Source organism: Clupea harengus, chromosome 9 (assembly GCF_900700415.2).
Source record: "Clupea harengus chromosome 9, Ch_v2.0.2, whole genome shotgun sequence".
NCBI classification, from domain to species: domain Eukaryota; kingdom Metazoa; phylum Chordata; class Actinopteri; order Clupeiformes; family Clupeidae; genus Clupea; species Clupea harengus.
Window position 1 is genome coordinate 18,717,318 of NC_045160.1, and position 17,925 is coordinate 18,735,242.

General features: G+C 39.9%; 3 protein-coding genes across 3 annotated transcripts; all 3 read right to left on the bottom strand.

Moving 5' to 3' along the window:
• Window positions 1-932: 932 nt before the first annotated feature.
• LOC105904804 (extracellular calcium-sensing receptor) lies at window positions 933-3,771 on the bottom strand. The gene is made up of 5 exons (XM_012832739.2): window positions 3,487-3,771; window positions 2,518-3,330; window positions 2,189-2,419; window positions 1,979-2,102; window positions 933-1,846 (listed from the first exon to the last, which is right to left on the bottom strand). Exons 1-5 carry the CDS (start codon window positions 3,736-3,738, stop codon window positions 933-935), a joined length of 2,334 nt encoding a protein of 777 aa, XP_012688193.2. The 5' UTR covers window positions 3,739-3,771.
• Window positions 3,772-4,604: 833 nt separating this feature from the next.
• LOC105904805 (extracellular calcium-sensing receptor-like) lies at window positions 4,605-8,558 on the bottom strand. Its single transcript, XM_012832740.3, has 6 exons — window positions 8,152-8,558; window positions 7,681-7,969; window positions 6,753-7,568; window positions 6,369-6,596; window positions 5,624-5,747; window positions 4,605-5,515 (listed from the first exon to the last, which is right to left on the bottom strand). The coding sequence occupies exons 1-6, from the start codon at window positions 8,352-8,354 to the stop codon at window positions 4,605-4,607; spliced, it is 2,571 nt and encodes an 856-aa protein (XP_012688194.2). The 5' UTR covers window positions 8,355-8,558.
• A 1,367-nt stretch (window positions 8,559-9,925) lies between these two features.
• On the bottom strand, window positions 9,926-13,418 carry LOC105904806 (extracellular calcium-sensing receptor-like). Its single transcript, XM_012832741.3, has 5 exons — window positions 13,149-13,418; window positions 12,233-12,982; window positions 11,800-12,027; window positions 11,451-11,574; window positions 9,926-11,286 (listed from the first exon to the last, which is right to left on the bottom strand). The coding sequence occupies exons 1-5, from the start codon at window positions 13,401-13,403 to the stop codon at window positions 10,373-10,375; spliced, it is 2,271 nt and encodes a 756-aa protein (XP_012688195.2). The 5' UTR covers window positions 13,404-13,418; the 3' UTR covers window positions 9,926-10,372.
• Window positions 13,419-17,925: the final 4,507 nt, after the last annotated feature.

A 17,925-nucleotide genomic window follows, 5' to 3' on the forward strand; every position in this document is an offset into this window, starting at 1 on the left:
AGGAAGTATACCTGTAAGGCAGACTGCAGAAGCGGGGAGAGTGACAGCTGTCAATCATCCATATGGGTCCCGCCCCATTTTTGTTTCGAAAATATCATTAGATATGCATGGGATAATTCAAATTTCTTGGTGTGCTAATAATTATGACATACATGATTTTGTTTTTGAAATACATTTTTCAGTAATGGTTTCTTCATTCTCAAACTAAATTTACCTCAAATAAATATTTTTTTTTCTTTTTTTCAGTATAATTTTAAAATTAATAACAAATAAAGTGTTTTATTATAAACCTTTTCAATCATCTTTAGCAAGGGTGCCAATAATTCTGGAGGACACTGTACTGCCGGATACAGACCCACCAGTAATGCTTTCACTGCATATCAAAAGTAATACTGTTTGGCATTTACCATTAGATGCTATGGTTAGATTTACATTGTATGTTTAACACTCTGGCTTGTAATGAAACGGTAGGGCTGCAAGCTATGAGTGCATCATAGTAAACTGATCCATCCGATAGAAGTTCTGGTGTAGAGAAATAGCAATAATAAGATCAATGCATTCAGTTGTCATTACATTACCAGATATGACCAGTTTACCATTAACCCTTAGGGGGCCGAGGCCTGTTTTAATTTTTTAGGAAGTCTCTCATGCTTTGATGTTTTTGTATATTTCCCCTAACTAAAAGTATTGATGCACAAGTGGCATATATGATTACATTCAACAGACATTTCCATTAGCCAAAGCCTTTAATAAAGATAACTGACAATGATAGAAAACTATGATTATAATTGTATTGGACAGTTTATAAAACAACACAACATTTCTGATAACTGAAGGTACAGCAATAAATATGTGAACATTTGTCACATAAGCAACCTACAACTAAATGTTGCAGAGGCTACATGATATACAGTAAAGCAAGGGTTGTGCAGTCAGAGCGCTTTAGTCGGCACTTTTCCCATTACATGCTTCTTTGTGTTTTTCTCTGGTTTGAATAAAATAATGTAACATTTTGGGATAAAAATACAAAAAAGCATTCCATAACTAGATGCTAAAATGGCAAATATCTCCACTGCTACAGTAAATTTTCCCGGAGAGCTGACATAAGATGGGATAAAAGTGATCCAGACTGCACAGAATATCAGCATACTGAATGTGATGAGTTTGGCTTCATTAAAGTTATCAGGCAGTTTACGAGCCAGAAAAGCTAGTATGAAACACAAGACAGCAAGGACTCCAATGTATCCCAATATGGCCCAGAATCCTATAGCTGACCCCACATCACATTCTAGAATGATCTTATCTTTATAGTGATGCATATTCTTGTATGGGAAAGGAGGGGATATAGTTAACCAAAGGACACATATAAGGACTTGTATGAGGGTGAAGCCAAGAACACTGAGTCTCTGTTGCAGAGGCCCAAACCACTTCATGACATTAGTGCCTGGAAGATTGGCTCTGAAGGCCATTAACACCACTAATGTTTTCCCCAGAACACAGGAGATGCAGAGAACAAAGGTGATCCCAAACGCTGTGTGACGCAACATACAGGACCACTGAGAGGGCCGACCAATGAAAGTAAGAGAGCAAAGGAAACACAGAGTCAGTGAGAAGAGCAGCAGGAAACTCAGCTCTGAGTTGTTGGCTCTGACAATAGGTGTTTGCCTGTAGTGGAAGAATATCAGGCCTATTGTGATGGTTAAACACCCACCAAACACAGAGAATGTCACTAGCAGTATCCCCATTAGTTCCTTAAAAGTTAAGTATTCAATATTTTTCAAATCACACTGAGTTCTCTCTTCATTTGACTTGAATTCAGGTGGACAGGACAAGCATATGACTGCATCTGAAAGGACAAACACATTGAGTGTCGGGAGGATGGCCGCTTTTAGATATCTGACAAATGTGCTTAATGTGATCCTTCCACACAGTAACATGATCAGTATTAGAGTAAAGGAGAGGAGCTGCGTCATCTCACTTGTGGTGTTACTGAATTCGCCGTCTGCACAACGGAGGCAGTCAAAGCAGCAGATGGGCTTTCCTTTCACAAATGCCCTCCGGGTACCTGGCAGGCAGCTCTCACTGCAGATTGACCTGGGTACCTAAAACACAAGCATACAGCATCGTATATGTCTGACACATACACTCACATACATGTTATCTGTGAAGTGTCTCTCGGAGAATTTACCTCCTGTTTGTCTCCAGCCCAGACTGCAGTGACATCTTTTTCCATCATGAACTGCTGGCCCGCCTGTAGAGATGCATCATAAATGCCTATAGACTCAAAAGAGATGGTGCCAGCAGTGTTCATCTGCCAGTTCACAAGGGAATATCGAGCAGCTGGGTCGCCCCGGTGATCAAAAGATACACTTTCCCTTTGCTTTGTGGTGAAATTCACCATGGTCAGATAATGTAACACCTGCAATACAATATAAAATGCTCTTTAAACACATTACGTTCTTGTAATTACTGAGCAAAAATAAATTGCATCCTGGAAGTGAGAGGAAGTCACCAAACCTGCCACGGCTCAATTTTGTTTTTGCTCGCACAGGACTGATTTGCAAATGGCCCTCGACCATTCTCACAGGCAAGGAGCTCATCCAGAGAGTGTGCCACAGCATACACGGCTTTGTATATGTTGTTGAGTAGACTGGCATCCGATACATCTGTGAAACGAGTGTCTGTGTCTCCCAGGGACTCCTCCCCTGTGCAGGCTTTGGCTGTGCTGTGTGAGTGAGGGTCAAAGCTGCAGTCAAACACGCTCTCCCACATCTCCACTAGCCCCTGATTCCCAGGCTGCATGGAGGGATGGGCATCCAGCATGAACTCTTGCAGCCCAGGGATGATTGCATTGGGCACGGCAAAGCCCACTGCCCCACCGACCACTGCGTAGTTTGTCTGAGTTGCAACATACCTGTATGTGATCCAACCCTCACTGCCAACCCACTGAAAACCAGTGACATTCTGGAGGAAGAGTTCCTTAAGGAGAATATCTAGATCATTGCCATCTGCAAAAGCCACAATTACTTTAGATGTAGACTTACTGATGATATTGACCACATCGAGAAACTTTTCACGTGGGTCAGTCCTATAGATGGCCACAGAATATTCAATGCAGACACCCTCTTTCTCAGCTGCACTGAGAAAAGTGGCCATTCCACCGTCTCCATAATCACTCCTGCTTCTGATGGCCCCAACCCAAGTCCAGCCAAAATGCTTGACCAACTTAGCCAGTGCCCTGCTCTGGTGGTAGTCACTGGGAATGGTTCTGAAGAAGGAGGGGAACTCTTTCCTGTTACTCAGACAGGCACATGTGGCTGAATGACTGAGCTGCAGTAAAATAAGCCAACAGAAGGATTATTAATTAATTTAAACTTTGCCACACCACATATTCCAAAACAGACAAGAAAAAGAGAAAAGAAAAAGGAAAAAAGAAACAACGACAGTTTCATCATGGATGATGTTCCCTTTGGTCATCATGCTCACCACAGGAATGTGAAACGGCCCCATGGTCCTTGCAATGTCTATGGTGGCTGTGGATGTAGTTTCCCCTATGACTGCATGCACAGTGTCAGGTCTGACACAGCTCTCTGACACTAGGCCATTCATTAGGGCAAGAGAGGCCCCGACAGACAGGGGAATGCTGGGACAGGAGCCAAAGATCTTATATCCCAGTGTGAACCCAGGCAGGAGCTCTGTGCTGTTGTTAATCTCCTCAATGGCAAAGATCATAGTCATAGCATATTGCAGCTCTCCAAGATCAAGTCTAAAAGAACAACACAGAAAACATTGTTTAAAAATGGCTCCATATATATTTACACTTTGATATATTTCCATGTTATTTATTACAAATATTAAATGTCTTTATCTTACCCTTCACATCTTACTTGTCCTGGGTTGACCTGAAGTGATGGATTCACACTGCTTGGATTTTGGTGAAATGAAAAAATGCCTCCTATATTAATGTTGCCTTCTTTCGAAAAATGAAGGAGTTCTTGCGATCCATACGGTCTGCATGTATGTGCTGCATTTAGCAATGTAAGTGCAAGTAAACGAGCTACCAACAACATTGCTTTCCCCCACAGACTAAATCTGTCAGACAGCATGCAAACACACTGATGCCATGGTTCTTATATAAGGCAATCTAAGGCTAGGCGTGGACTCCAGCATGGAGTTCAATACTGTGTCAGTGCTTTTCAACCAATTGCTAAATAATTCCTATTGACTGACACAAAAATAATGTAATCAGCTCGCATCTATGACAAAAAGATTAAATCCTCAAGGGTTTCTCCGCTGCATTGTCTTGAAAGTTCAACATAAGACAAACATTTCTCAAGTCTTTACATTTATTTATTTGGATGGTACTTTAATCCGAAGTACCTCATAATACAGATCTGATATATTTCATCACTGTGCTGAGGCACTGATCTAGGAGTCATCAAGTGGAAACTGGAATTCTTCATCTACCCATGTGATTTACAGTGATTCATTACGGTTTTTATTTTCCTTTATGGTATTTTAATGGCAATGATAGCTTATAGTCCTTAAAGTAGCTTAATGGGAGATCAGTTTCCTTTAAAAGTTGGATGTCTGTCCGGGTAAGGTCACTGTGATTTCACATGTGCTTTACCCATCACGTGTTTCTTTGTGTTTCTATCTGGTTTAAATATTATTATGTAACATTTAGGAAGAAATATGCAGAAAAGGAGACCAAAGCTAGAAGCTAAAATGGCAAATATCTCCACTGCTACAGTCATTTTACCAGGAGAGCTGACATAAGCTGGGATAAAAGTGATCCAGACTGCACAAAATATCAGCATACTGAATGTGATGAATTTGGCCTCATTAAAGTTATCTGGCAACTTTCGAGCCAAAAAAGCCAGTATGAAACACAAGACAGCTAGGAGTCCAATGTATCCCAGCACACCCCAGAATCCCACAGCTGATCCAAGATCACATTCTAGAATGATTTTATTGGTGGAGTAAGCCATGTTCTTGTTTGGAACTGGAGGAGCAAGTGCTAGCCATAGGGCACATATGATCACTTGCAGAAGTGTACCGCACAATACACTCAGTCTCTGCAAGGGCAATGAACATTGAGGAACCCCAGCACCTGGTACTGAGGCTTTAAAAGCCATGACCACTATCATAGTCTTAGACAGAATACAGGACAGACAGAGAGCAAACGTGATCCCAAACGCTGTGTGTCTCAGTCTGCAGGACCACTCAGAGGGCCGACCGATGAAAGTGAGAGAACAAAGGAAACACAGGGTGAGAGAAAACAACAGCAGAAAGCTGAGCTCTGAATTACTGGCTTTAACCAGGGGCGTGTCGATGAAACAAAAGAACACAACTGCCACAACAATAGTGAAGCAGGCGCCTGCAAGAGAGAATAGAGTCAAGATGATTCCCATGTTTTCAGTGAAAGAGAGGAACTCCATCTGCTTCAGAGTGCAGCGGCTGTGGTCTTTATTTGACCAGAACTCCAGAGGACACTTTGTGCATTCTGTAGAATCTAAAACAACACACATCCTTTGTTATTATACAGCACAGTCAAAATATTCTTATTTGAAGTTGCTTCACAAATTCTGGTCAAACAGATTATTACAGCTTATTCTCTCACCCATTTTACTGCTGACCTCTCCCTCAGCACACTGCACACAGGAGAAACAGCACACGGGCCTCCCTCTGATCGCAGCCTGGCGATAGCCTGGGAGGCAGCTCTCACTGCACACAGAGCTTGGTTTCTGGTACACAGTTAATAATAAAGTTTAAGTTTAAAGTATTTGGCAGACACTCCAGTTCGACTAACAAAACATAATAGCAACACTGGGAAATTAAATTATACATAATGCAACAAACTTCAACAACAATAAATATCAAATTATAGTAAAAATAACAATTATTACTTATTATTATTATTATTATTATTATTATTATTATTATTAATAATAATAATAATAATAATAAAAAAATAATAATACCCAAAACTATGATTGTATATACACTGTTTGGCTGTAACAAATACACTAGCTGTTGAGTGAGTTTTTAAACTCTTCTTGAATATACCACTGCTGTTGCTGGAAGGTACAGCACTAGGTAGGTCATTTCCCCACTACCACGAATGAAAAGACTGGCAATCAAACAGGTCAATGTTACCTGTATGTTCTCAGTGACTCAATATGATTCAATTCCAATAAACCTCACTGACATGATGAAATACAGACAGTATTTGTATCACCAAAGCTACAACAAGACAATACTGAACCTACAATCAGCACGTAGGGAATTGCAGAACGTAAAAATAATATTACAGTGTAAAAATACAACACAATCAAATTTGATCAGACAGTCTGCGTTGTACCTACTGAGTTGCTGTTGCCAGCCCAAACAATATTGACATCTTTCATGGCAAACTGCTTGCCTTCCGGCTGTGAGGCATCATATTCCCCAACAGTCACAAACACAGTGTCTTCTGCAGCATTTTTCTGCCAGTTCACCAACTCATATCTTGCTGCTGGATCTCCATCTTGGTCGAAGTAAACCTTCTCTCCAGAAGGCATTGTAAAATTCACCCCATGTAAATAATGTAATACCTGAATTTGGAGAATGTATCATTTATCATTTAATTTTTTACTTTGGTATTTATTGGTAGATGTACTGTAATCCAGTACATTGTATTGATTAACATCTGTTTTGAGGGAAACAATGACTGGTAGCAGCACTATAACAGTCTTCACAACCATCCTTACCTGACCTGGCTTAATACTTTCTTTCAGAATACACTCTCTGGCCTCAAAAGGATGTTGACCATCTGTACAGTTCAAAAGGTTCTGCACGCTGTGAGCCACTGTGTATACTGCTTTGTACACATTATTGGAGATCCTAAGCTCTGACAAATCAGTAAAGGGGTTTTTAAGCTCTGTCAGGTTTTCTGAACCTGAACATTGCCTCATACTATTTATATTGCTTTGTTCAGACAACTGGCATTGGAATGCTGTCTCCCAGAACTCTCTCAGAATGGAGCTGGAATTGTTTTCTGATGGATTCACCCTCAAGAGGAAGTCCCTCAGCCCGGGGATTTTTGACCTGCTTATCGTAAAGCCAATGGCTCCACTGATGATCCTGGCTGTCTTTCGTGTGGCCAGGTGCCTAGCTGTGATCCAGGACTCACTCCCTATCCACTGCAGCCCAGTGAGATTTTGAAGGAGGGCCTCTTCCAGCAGCACCTCCATCTCACTCTGTGCCAGAAAGGCCACCAGCACACGAGCTGTGCCCATTCTTATGACCTCCACCACACTGGCAATCCTCTCACGAGAGTTCGTCCTCAGAATGGCCTCTGAGTACTCAACGCACACTCCCTCTCTCTGTGCAGCCTCCACAAATGTTGCCATACCATTGTTTCCATAATCGTTATCACTTCTCACAGCCCCAACCCAGGTCCAGCCAAAGTGTCTTACAAGCTGAGCCAGTGCCCTGCTCTGGTAGTAGTCACTGGGAATGGTTCTGAAGAAGGAGGGGAACTCTTTCCTGTTACTCAGACAGGCACAAGTGGCAAAATGACTGATCTGTTGAGGTTGAAATCGACACATTTGCCCTAATTAGATTGTACCCAGCATTTAGATTGATTGTCAACAAATATCATGTAATGATAGTGGTGTGTATGTTCAGATACATTACCACAGGTATTTTGAAGGGTCCTGTAGTTCTGGAAAGTACTATAGTTGAGGAGGACTCGGATTCTCCTATAATTGCATGCACTGCTGACTGCCCAGCACACGAATCCTCCACTGTGAGGTCTTGTCCATTCAATAAAGCCATAGCTGATCTCATAGACAACAGAGTTGAGCCACAACTGTCATATATTTTATAACCTATGGACACATTTGGAAGTAAGCTACTGCTGTTATTGATCTCCTCAATGGCAAAAATCATTGTCTGAGCAAAGCGGAATTCTCTGAAGTTTATGCTGTAAAGTAGAGAGAAAAAAGTATTAAAATCATGTCTCATGTTACATCATGTTGTAGCGCTTAAACCAAAATTCTTATCACATGGGCAATTAAAAAAAAAAAAAAAAAAACAACATGAAATACATTTCTATCCCACGTATGTAAATGCAAAAGATCAATTTACAAAATCATTGAGACAAACCTTGAGCATGTGACAGGTTCTGGTTTCCCCCTAAAAGTTATTGTTGGTTGTGTGACTTTGCTGTGAATTGAAAATGCTCCTCCGATGATCACATCTCCTTCCTTTGATAACAAGGGTACCTCCGGCATCCCCATCAAGTGACAGAAAGGCTTCTCTGCCTTTGCCAGCAAGGTGTAGACCAGGAGTAGTACACAGAGAGGCATCTCTGAGTTGTTGGGAGTGCCCAGTTAACAAATACGAGACAGGGGGTGTCTGCAGGGCCTTATAAAGTGCCATCTTTGTTGATGTCACTCACCTCAGCTAAAACTCACCAGCTGACTGATAATTAATGAGGAAATAGTGTTTAGGGAGCTGTAGAAGAGGTAGAAGCTATAAGTTATAAATATTTGTCCCCCTTTCAATAGAGAAGGTAATGTTTATTTGACACTTAATTAGTACATTGTACTGTAATAATTAATTTTTTTCACCTGGAAGTTAGTAACGCACACAGTAAATCTACCAGGTAAAACATGCGATACGAGTTGTTATGATTTAACCTAGTGATATCTAGCTTAAGGAACCGTCTTTACTGTTGGTAGTTGCTAGCTAGTAATATGAAGTCATTTTAATATGAAGTATTTTTGTAACTATCCTAGCTAATAGTTCTTGTGGTAACTTGTGTAAATATGAACCCTGAGGATTTCTGCCTTTTCCTATTATAATTTTAAGTTACATCAGCAAGATAACTAGCTATCATTTCATGCTAGCTGGCTAAGGACACTTTTAAATAACCTTTTAACAGTTTAAATGGCTGAGTTCCATTAACAAGAAATACAAGATATTGATCTAGCTGATGTTACAGCCACAGTAACCAGGAAACGGTTTGCTGCATAGTCTGAAGCAAAATTTAATTTCTCAAAATCTGCTCACTTATAAAAGGCAGTCTTGGGTTCAAAGTGATCACAACCACTTCAAGATGATGTTTAATGTCATTGCATAGACATGAGAGGAGAATTATTCCTGAGAGTAAGTAATGGACACCAGTGGAGCAAGGGCTTACTCTGATATCAATGTAGTGAATGAAGGCCCTTCCCCTTGCCTTTACCAAACAGTTCTGTACATTCCCAATGGAATGTGTGTGTGTGTGTGTGTGTGTGTGTGTGTGTGTGTTGGGAGGGGATGTACTGATTTTGCTGGAATACCCATCCATACTTCATGATTTTATTTGAAACGATAATTTAATGTTCTTTGGACTCTGGTTAATGCACCGGTGCGGTTAATACACAGGTTTATTTTGTAAAATTACATAAAATACTGTAATGTGGTTTATATACAGTGCAGTCAATAGTCAGGAAAATATGATACCTCGTACATGAATGGGATTTGTATTATAACCCTTAGTTATTTAGATGTATTAGCACATAGGTGCTGTACTTAAGCCCTCATAAACAAAACATCTCTGATTAATTATAAACCAGTTTAACCCTAGATTTACTAACCCTAGATTAACTCTAAACCAGGATTAATTGAATCCATGTTGGTGCAACCCAGCCTTAGTGTAATTCCATGTAAATAAGACAACAAATTCTATTTTGTTGTCATTTAAGCACAGTCTACTCATTCATGATTCTGAATCAACATAAAATGTTCTCAATAATGACATAGTGTATAGAGTCTGTAGATCCTGAAAAATTCATCTTGTAATATATATGCTAATATATAAGTTCAATTCAATTCAATTACATTTTATTTATATAGCGCCAAAACAATATAATTGTCTCAAGGCGCTTGCCATCATCCTCTTTCCCGTTCTCTTATTTCCTTGATTTTTTTGTAGAAAATGTTCCTTACATTCATTATTGTGTTTTTATATTAGATGTGCTAGAAGGTTGTGGTTTTTATAATAGTATGGCAGATGACAGCATTGATTGCTCCAATTTTGCCAGATTGTATTTTATAATATTTTTTATTTTATTTTATTCTTATTTTAAGTAAATCTTCTTTACTTACTAAAGTCATGTTAACAGCCAGTATTGTCATACGTCATATCTTTATGTAGTTAATATGAATCTTGGAGCACTAATCTGTGGTTTGCTTTCAAGCTTCTTAATGTTTTGCTGGTGTTCATATTTGTTTGCACATGTTATTGTAGTATATGTTGTACGAAATATTGAAATTACACGAAATCATCCATCACAATCAACCACATTTTAAAACATGTATTAACAATTTATTGTGTGAGTTACAGAGACTTGGAGGGCATTTTGCCCATCAAATGCTTCTTTGTGTTTAGTTCAGGCCGTATTAAAATAACATAACACTTTGGAGCAAATATACAAAACAATAAACCAAAACTAGACGCCAGTATTGCAAATATCTCCACTGCTACAGTAAACTTCCCGGGAGAGCTGACATAAGCTGGTATGAAGGTGATCCAGACTGCACAGAATATCAGCATACTGAATGTGATGAATTTGGCTTCATTAAAGTTATCAGGTAGCTTTCGAGCCAAAAAAGCCAATATGAAACACAAGACAGCAAGGAGTCCAATATAGCCTAATATGGCCCAGAATCCTACAGCTGAACCCACATCACATTCTAGAACGATCTTGTCTTTGTAAAGGTTCATATTCTTATATGGGAATGGAGGTGATATAGTTAACCAAAGGACACATATAAGGACTTGTATGAGGGTGAAGCCAAGAACACTGAGTCTCTGTTGCAGAGGCCCAAACCACTTCATGACATTAGTGCCTGGAAGATTGGCTCTGAAGGCCATTAACACCACTATTGTTTTCCCCAGAACACAGGAGATGCAGAGAACAAAGGTGATCCCAAACGCTGTGTGACGCAACATACAGGACCACTGAGAGGGCCGACCAATGAAAGTAAGAGAGCAAAGGAAACACAGAGTCAGTGAGAAGAGCAGCAGGAAACTCAGCTCTGAGTTGTTGGCTTTTACTATAGGAGTGTCGTTCTTTAACATAAATACAATGGCTGTGATTACAGTTAAAAAGACACCAAACAGGGAAAAAAATACTAACACTATTCCCATAACCTCTGTGAATAAGAGAAACTCAACAGCCTTTAATACACATTTATCTTTGCCAGGATTTGGCCAGTACTGTCCTGGGCACAGTTTGCAGTTATTAGAATCTGTAAGAGAATTATGATCACTATGATTAGAGATGCTGTCCAGCAATATTGGTATGGGTTGTGTAGACCAGAGCTCAGGCAGTGCATCTTGAACAGTTGTAAGATAATGCATAGTGAGCCACAGGCCAATTTTCTGTGCATTCTATACTTTGCCTCTGAATTACCTGTTTCATTGCTGATCTCTCCCTCTCCACATGGTATACAGTCATAGCAGCAGACAGGCTTGCCTTTCTGCACAGCCTTCCTGGTGCCTAGGGGACAGCTCTCACTGCACACAGACACAGGCCTCTGTGTGATAAACCAAATTTCAGATACGGACTTATTGTGATGGAACAGCCACTGAACACATACACTCTAAAATCAGCAATTTGTTCACATATACTGAAATTACTTAAACACAGTTAATATATTTATACAGTACAATATTTCAATTAATTTAAACCCTTCTTTGGATTACTGCACTAGGTTGTGTTGCGTGTTTTATTATGTGCTTTTTAGGTACTATAAGCATACCTGTCCAGAGCCTCCTGGCCAAACTATGCTGTCTTCACTGAGGACAAAGCGACGTCCTGCTGGCAGCGAGACATCATAGTAGCCCACAGGCTTAAAGTGCACTGTTCCATCTGGCCCTTGCTGCCAGTTCACCACCTCATACCTGGCAGCTGCTGCACCTGTGCTGTCAAACCACACCTGCTCCTTTGTCTTTACAGTGAAATTTACTGTTTTAAGAGCCTCAACCACCTGTGGTAAAAAGAGACATGTTAAGTGGTATGTAGTTGAGGTCTGGTTGTAGTAGTATTTCTGTCTGTGCATTTCTGTCCAAACCTTTCAGTTGAAAATCCCATTTACACATGCAGGCTATGCATTCATTTAGACAATAACTGAACATATTGATGTATTGATTGTATTGATATTGATATTAAGTGGTGTATCATAATAGCTGTACCTTCCAGGGCTCGGTTTGCAAATCTTTGTCACATCCAGCATGGGTGCTGCATTGCAGAAGACTGTGCAGAGAATGTGCCACAGCATAGATGGCTTTGTAGATGTTGCTTGAATATCTGAGTTCTGGTACATCGTCATTATAGTACCTCCACTCAATAAGTTCTTCGTGTCTGCTACACAGATTCTCATCTCCTGAGATATTGTTCTTCCGGCACTGGAAAGACGTGTCCCAAAATTGCTTTATCACAAAATCATTAAAGCCACTTATGTTGGCTTTCCCCACTGCAAAGCCAAGCGACCCACCTAAGACTCTGAAGCTTGTTGGAGTAATCAGACTATCTGCAGTAATCCAGGCCTCAACGCCAATCATTTGCAAGCCAGTTATATTTTGCAGAGTGAGCTGTTCCAGTAGGTTATTCATCTCAACGTGTGCTAGAAATGCTACTATCACTTTGGCAGACCCCTCTCTGATAACATCCACGACCTTTAATAATTTATCCGGCTCTGTTCTGTGAAATTTCTCTGAGTATTCCACACAAATGCCCTCCTCCTCGGCAGCCTCCAGAAATATTGACATCCCATTGTTGCCGTAGTCACTGTCACTGTTCACTGCTCCCACCCAGGTCCAGCCAAAGTATTTGACCAGTTGAGCCAGGGCCCTGCTCTGGTAGTAGTCACTGGCAATGGTCCTGAAGAAGGAGGGGAACTCTTTCCTACTGCTTAAACACTCACATGTAGCAGAGTGGCTGATCTAACAGATAGAAATGATTTAAAATACAAAAATTAAAATAAGATAAAGAAAATTTAAAACACCACAAATGAATGCAATATTTTTGATTTTGGTGTATCAGTAACATTATGACCTCACAGTTTGTTTTTCAGATTAAATTGTATTACAATTATTGCATAGTTATTACCACAGGTATTTTGAAGGGTCCTGTTGTTCTGGAAAGTACTATAGTTGAAGAGGACTCGGACTCTCCTATAATGGCATGAACAGCTGATTGTCCTGTACAAGATTCCTCTGATATGAGTCCATGACCATTCATTAGAGCCATTGCAGCTCTCATTGATGACAGAGTTGAACCACAGTTGTCATAGATCCTATAACCGATGGTGACGTTTGGAAGAAGAGCTCCGCTTCTGTTGATTTCCTCAATGGTGAAAATCATCGTCTGAGCAAAACGGAATTCTCTGAGGTTCACACTAGGGAAAGAATAAATGGAGAAAATGGCTAACAACTTTAAAGATTTAAGCATAAAAATCACACACACATTCAAACCATTCCAGAAGTAACAAACCTAGAGCAAGAGAGAGGTTTTGGTCTTTCAGTAAAAGTTATCTGTGGTTGCGTGATTTTGCTGTGAATTGAAAATGCTCCGCCAATGGTCACGTCCCCTTCCTTTGATAGCAGGGGAAACTCTGGAATCCCTCTCAGTCGGCAAACAGGCTTCTCTGCCTTGGCTAGCCAGGCGCAGAACAGCAGCAGTGCACAGAGAGACATTACTGAGAATTGCTTGGCCGGTTAAGTCAACCTAATCGATGACTTTGTTGATTGCATCCGTTATATAGATGAAGGTAGACATCATCAGTGTGAGAATTTGAATGTGGGCAAATCAGAGCGAGAGTGGAGTCCACATGTGAGATGCACAATGACACAAAAACTACTGTCTGGTGACGTCACTTTCCACCTCAGTTATGAATGATAAGATAAATGCAATGCAGTTTGGACGACTATGGAGTTATACCTTATAGATCATGGTTTAGGTTGAATTAAATTTTTAATTGTTAAATGCAGAAAATCTTAAATCTACTCCATCTAATAATCATACCACGTATATGATGGCAATCATTATTTCTAAAGCATATATCTGATTCTGCTCTGAACATACTACTGCAAGTGTATTCTATTTGTAGTAGTTAGTGCATTTTATTTGTCATTGTCATTATTAGTAGTAGTAGTAGTGGAATGTAGTATCCATAAAACATGTAGATAGCTGAATTTAATGAAGTTAATGCAGTCAGCATTTGTGATCCGCTAAAATGTGGTAATCAGAAATAATTTAATTATACACATGGATCATGTTTTCATGATGTTACAGGTTTTATCCACAGTTTAGAAACAATCTTGATATGGATAATAAATCCCACAGTTATGTCAGATACCATCAACTGCATGTGCACCAACATAGTGGGAAAAGCACAACTTTTGCGTCTGAACTTTCAACACTACAAATAACATCAATTGCCAGTCATTCTCAAGCAAAGTGACACAAATGTTTGAACAATTTCGTACCAGTTAGATTGGGTCATGATTAACCTAGTAATTACTTTGACCGACTACTATGATTGGTTGATTGCTTTGAAAGTACTGTTTATGGCTATAAAGCTGGTGTCCATCCAAAAAGTCATTGGCATTTATATTAGGCTTCCATTGGTCTCTGATATTTTATTTGTTGGATGCAATTGGTCTGCAGAGTGACAGTAGTTGTCCAGCTCTTAGCAGCCTTAGTGTTTTAAGGGCCACATATATGAACCTGGCCATTGACATTAGACACCACAGCTTATGTGGTGGCCTAGCCAAATCTGTCAAATGATTCCCTCTTTTAATTTGAATTTTACAGTTGTGTTCTGAAATATTTTTGCATCTCCCATTATTTTATATTTGTAGTAGTTTCAAATGAGTATTGATCCAGTGGATGTTTAGAATTCAGCTGCCCTTAAAGGCCTAACCCAGAGCAGGCACCTGGGGAGAAGATCAATTGTTCCATCATGACCTAAAGACATAGTGTGTGTGTGTGTGTGTGTGTGTGTGTGTGTGTGTGTTTGTTTTTGAATGTAGTGTCTTTATATGTTATATGTGCATGTATGTGCATGTATGTGCATGTATATTTTTAAATATTATTATAATACTTTTTTTCGGAGCATGTCTGACAAATCGGACCAAGAAGTTCTGCCATGGCCTAGAAAGAACGTCATAAGAATGATGACATAGTTACTGAGTGTTTTTTCAGAGCAATTGGATTCACCTTTGTGTGTTTTCAGACCACTTAATTGGTGAATCTCTTGTGATTGTTTTGTCTCAGTTTATCACTTTGCTCTGGGCATTAAGTTACTCTACTTTTGACAGTTATACAAAAAAGGTACAAAATAAACAATTAATTTCTCATGCTTGGTTTGATTGGGACCTGTGCAACTATGTTTTTGTTGTTGCTGTGTCAAAGCAGAATGCCCCATAGATGTCATTTCATCTTATTTTCCTGTCAGTTGAGGTTTAATTAAAGAGCCTAGTGTTTAGGTGTTTTGAAGGCAACCTTTCACAGTTCCTTCCAGGCGACTGCCTCTTAGTCTGTGAGCCCATCTGGCAGCTTGTGCCAGAGAGTCAAAACATCCTTAGGAAACTCTCAGAGTGCAGAGGCCCTGAAGGAGCAGCTGTTAGCCAGGTCCCTAGAGAGCCCCTCACATGTTTGTCTTACTTCACTGAAAGAGGTAACCTCTCAAGCTAATGTCCCCTGTTAAAGCCATGAAACATGAAAATGTGACTTTGAACTTTAAAACTTATATTCTATGCATACAGTATTAGTGTTCCTTTTTTCTCAGCAACATACATTACATGCTATTATTACAAATTCAATCTGCTCCCTCTCAGATATCTGCAAGAGGGAGGGTGTCCATGCTCAAAATGTTTAAACAATCAATCCCAAATCGCCCAAGCACAATACCATCCATAATATCAAACAAAACCCTAGAAATATGCATCTTAAACTAGCTCTCCATAATATATGATTGTTAACATAAAACACAATAATAAAATTGATATACACTCTCTGACTGAAACATGGTTAAAATGGTGGTGAAAGAATTTCTAGCATTGAATGATGCAACCCCTCAAAGCCATTCAAACTGTCATATGCCAGTAGCATCGATGCACCACTGTAACCTATGTATCCTAGGCCTCAATTCAAGTTTAAATTGAATTGAATTAAATTGAAGTTCTTGCCCTTAATCTTATATATAGTATCTAGTATTGGAAACGTACACAGCCAGTCACACTTGTGACACTGTTCAGACCCCCAGGCCCCTACACTAAATTCTTATCAGAAACCTCTAATTTCCTTTCCACCTTAGTAGTTAAGACTGATAAAATGCTTATACTGGGAGATTTCAATATCCACGTGGACATTGAAAATTATACTCTTTTTCTCAAAATTTGAATGCAACCACACATCGCAGTAACCACAATATTGACGTATTGTTAACATATGGCATAACAATTTCACAGTTTTGCCACAACATCCTACCCTTACAGACCATCACTTTAGTACTTTTGATAGGCCATTAGATTATGTGCTACCAAACTCACTTCACCACTATAGCCGTTGCTTATCTGACAAGACTTCATGATAAAAATTCCATCTGTGATTGCTCCAGTTCTGACCTTAGGAACCATAGAAGGCTCCTCCACAAACCCAACCGAACCTACTCACAGACAGTGTCATAAATGTACTACACTCAACCTTAGATTCCACTGCACAGCTTAAAAAAAGATTAGAAAACAGAAAATGTTAGCCCCATGGCCTACTGCCCAGACTCAAGCAATTAAACATACACGAAGACTGGTACACTTCTAAACTAGAAGTATTTTGTCGGGCATGGAAACACAACATTGTAATCTATTAAAAGCAAATGAGCCAAATCAGCCAATTATTCCTCTCTAATTGAAGAAAATAGAAACAATCCAAGGTTCCTGACTAACAAAGAGCCACAATGCAGTTTACCGCTCCATCCCTATAACCGGTGATTGTAACAACTTTATGGACTTTTTCAATAACAAAATTGCGACAATTAGAGAAAAGATGAATAACCTTCTCCTCTCTCTCAACCCCTAAGAAGCCCCCCTCAACATGTATTGAGACTGCAGCAGAAACACCCATGCAACCTGGAGTTGTCCTAGAATCCTTCACACATTGATATCCCAGATCATACCTGCCTAATCTCATCATCAAAATCATTTAAAAATACCTCTTTCAAACTTACAAAGCCCTGAAGGATCCCATAGGGATTTACTAGTCCCATTCTACCTAGCAAGAAGTCTCTGATCTCAAAATGCAGGCCTTGTATTTCAAAAATAATTGTAGGAGGCAGAGCCCTTTGTCCTTTGCCCTTTGCAGAGCCCCCCCCCCCTCCTTTGGAATAATATTCCTTCCTCTGTCTAAGAAGCGGACACCCTCTGTATGTTTAAGTCTGGACTTAGTGCAGAGGGCCAGCACTCATTGCAGAGCCTCTGGTGGAAATGGCTCCCTTTGCTGTTGCCTCTCTGTGACTGGCCTGCCAGTTGTAGTTGGTGCAGTCAGTTTCTGATCATCCTTGTGATGGTGTTGGACCAGCATGCACCATCCCTTAGGTATGCTGCTATAGGCCTAGGCTGCCAAGGACCTGTCGTGTGACATGCCCAACGGCCTATTCTTCCTCCTGCCTCTGTCATTTCTTTGATGTCTGGCTACTTTAAGATGTCATTTTTAATCTGTGTTAATCTGTATTCTCCCTGTAGTAGGGCCATTGCTTGCAACGCAGATGGTCATAACTATGGTTCTCCATCGTTATAACTTGTGTTTACATAACACAATTTATTATAATACCTAATTCCATTCTCTCATGATGCCTACTTTCTTCCCCACTCAGTTCAGACTCTCC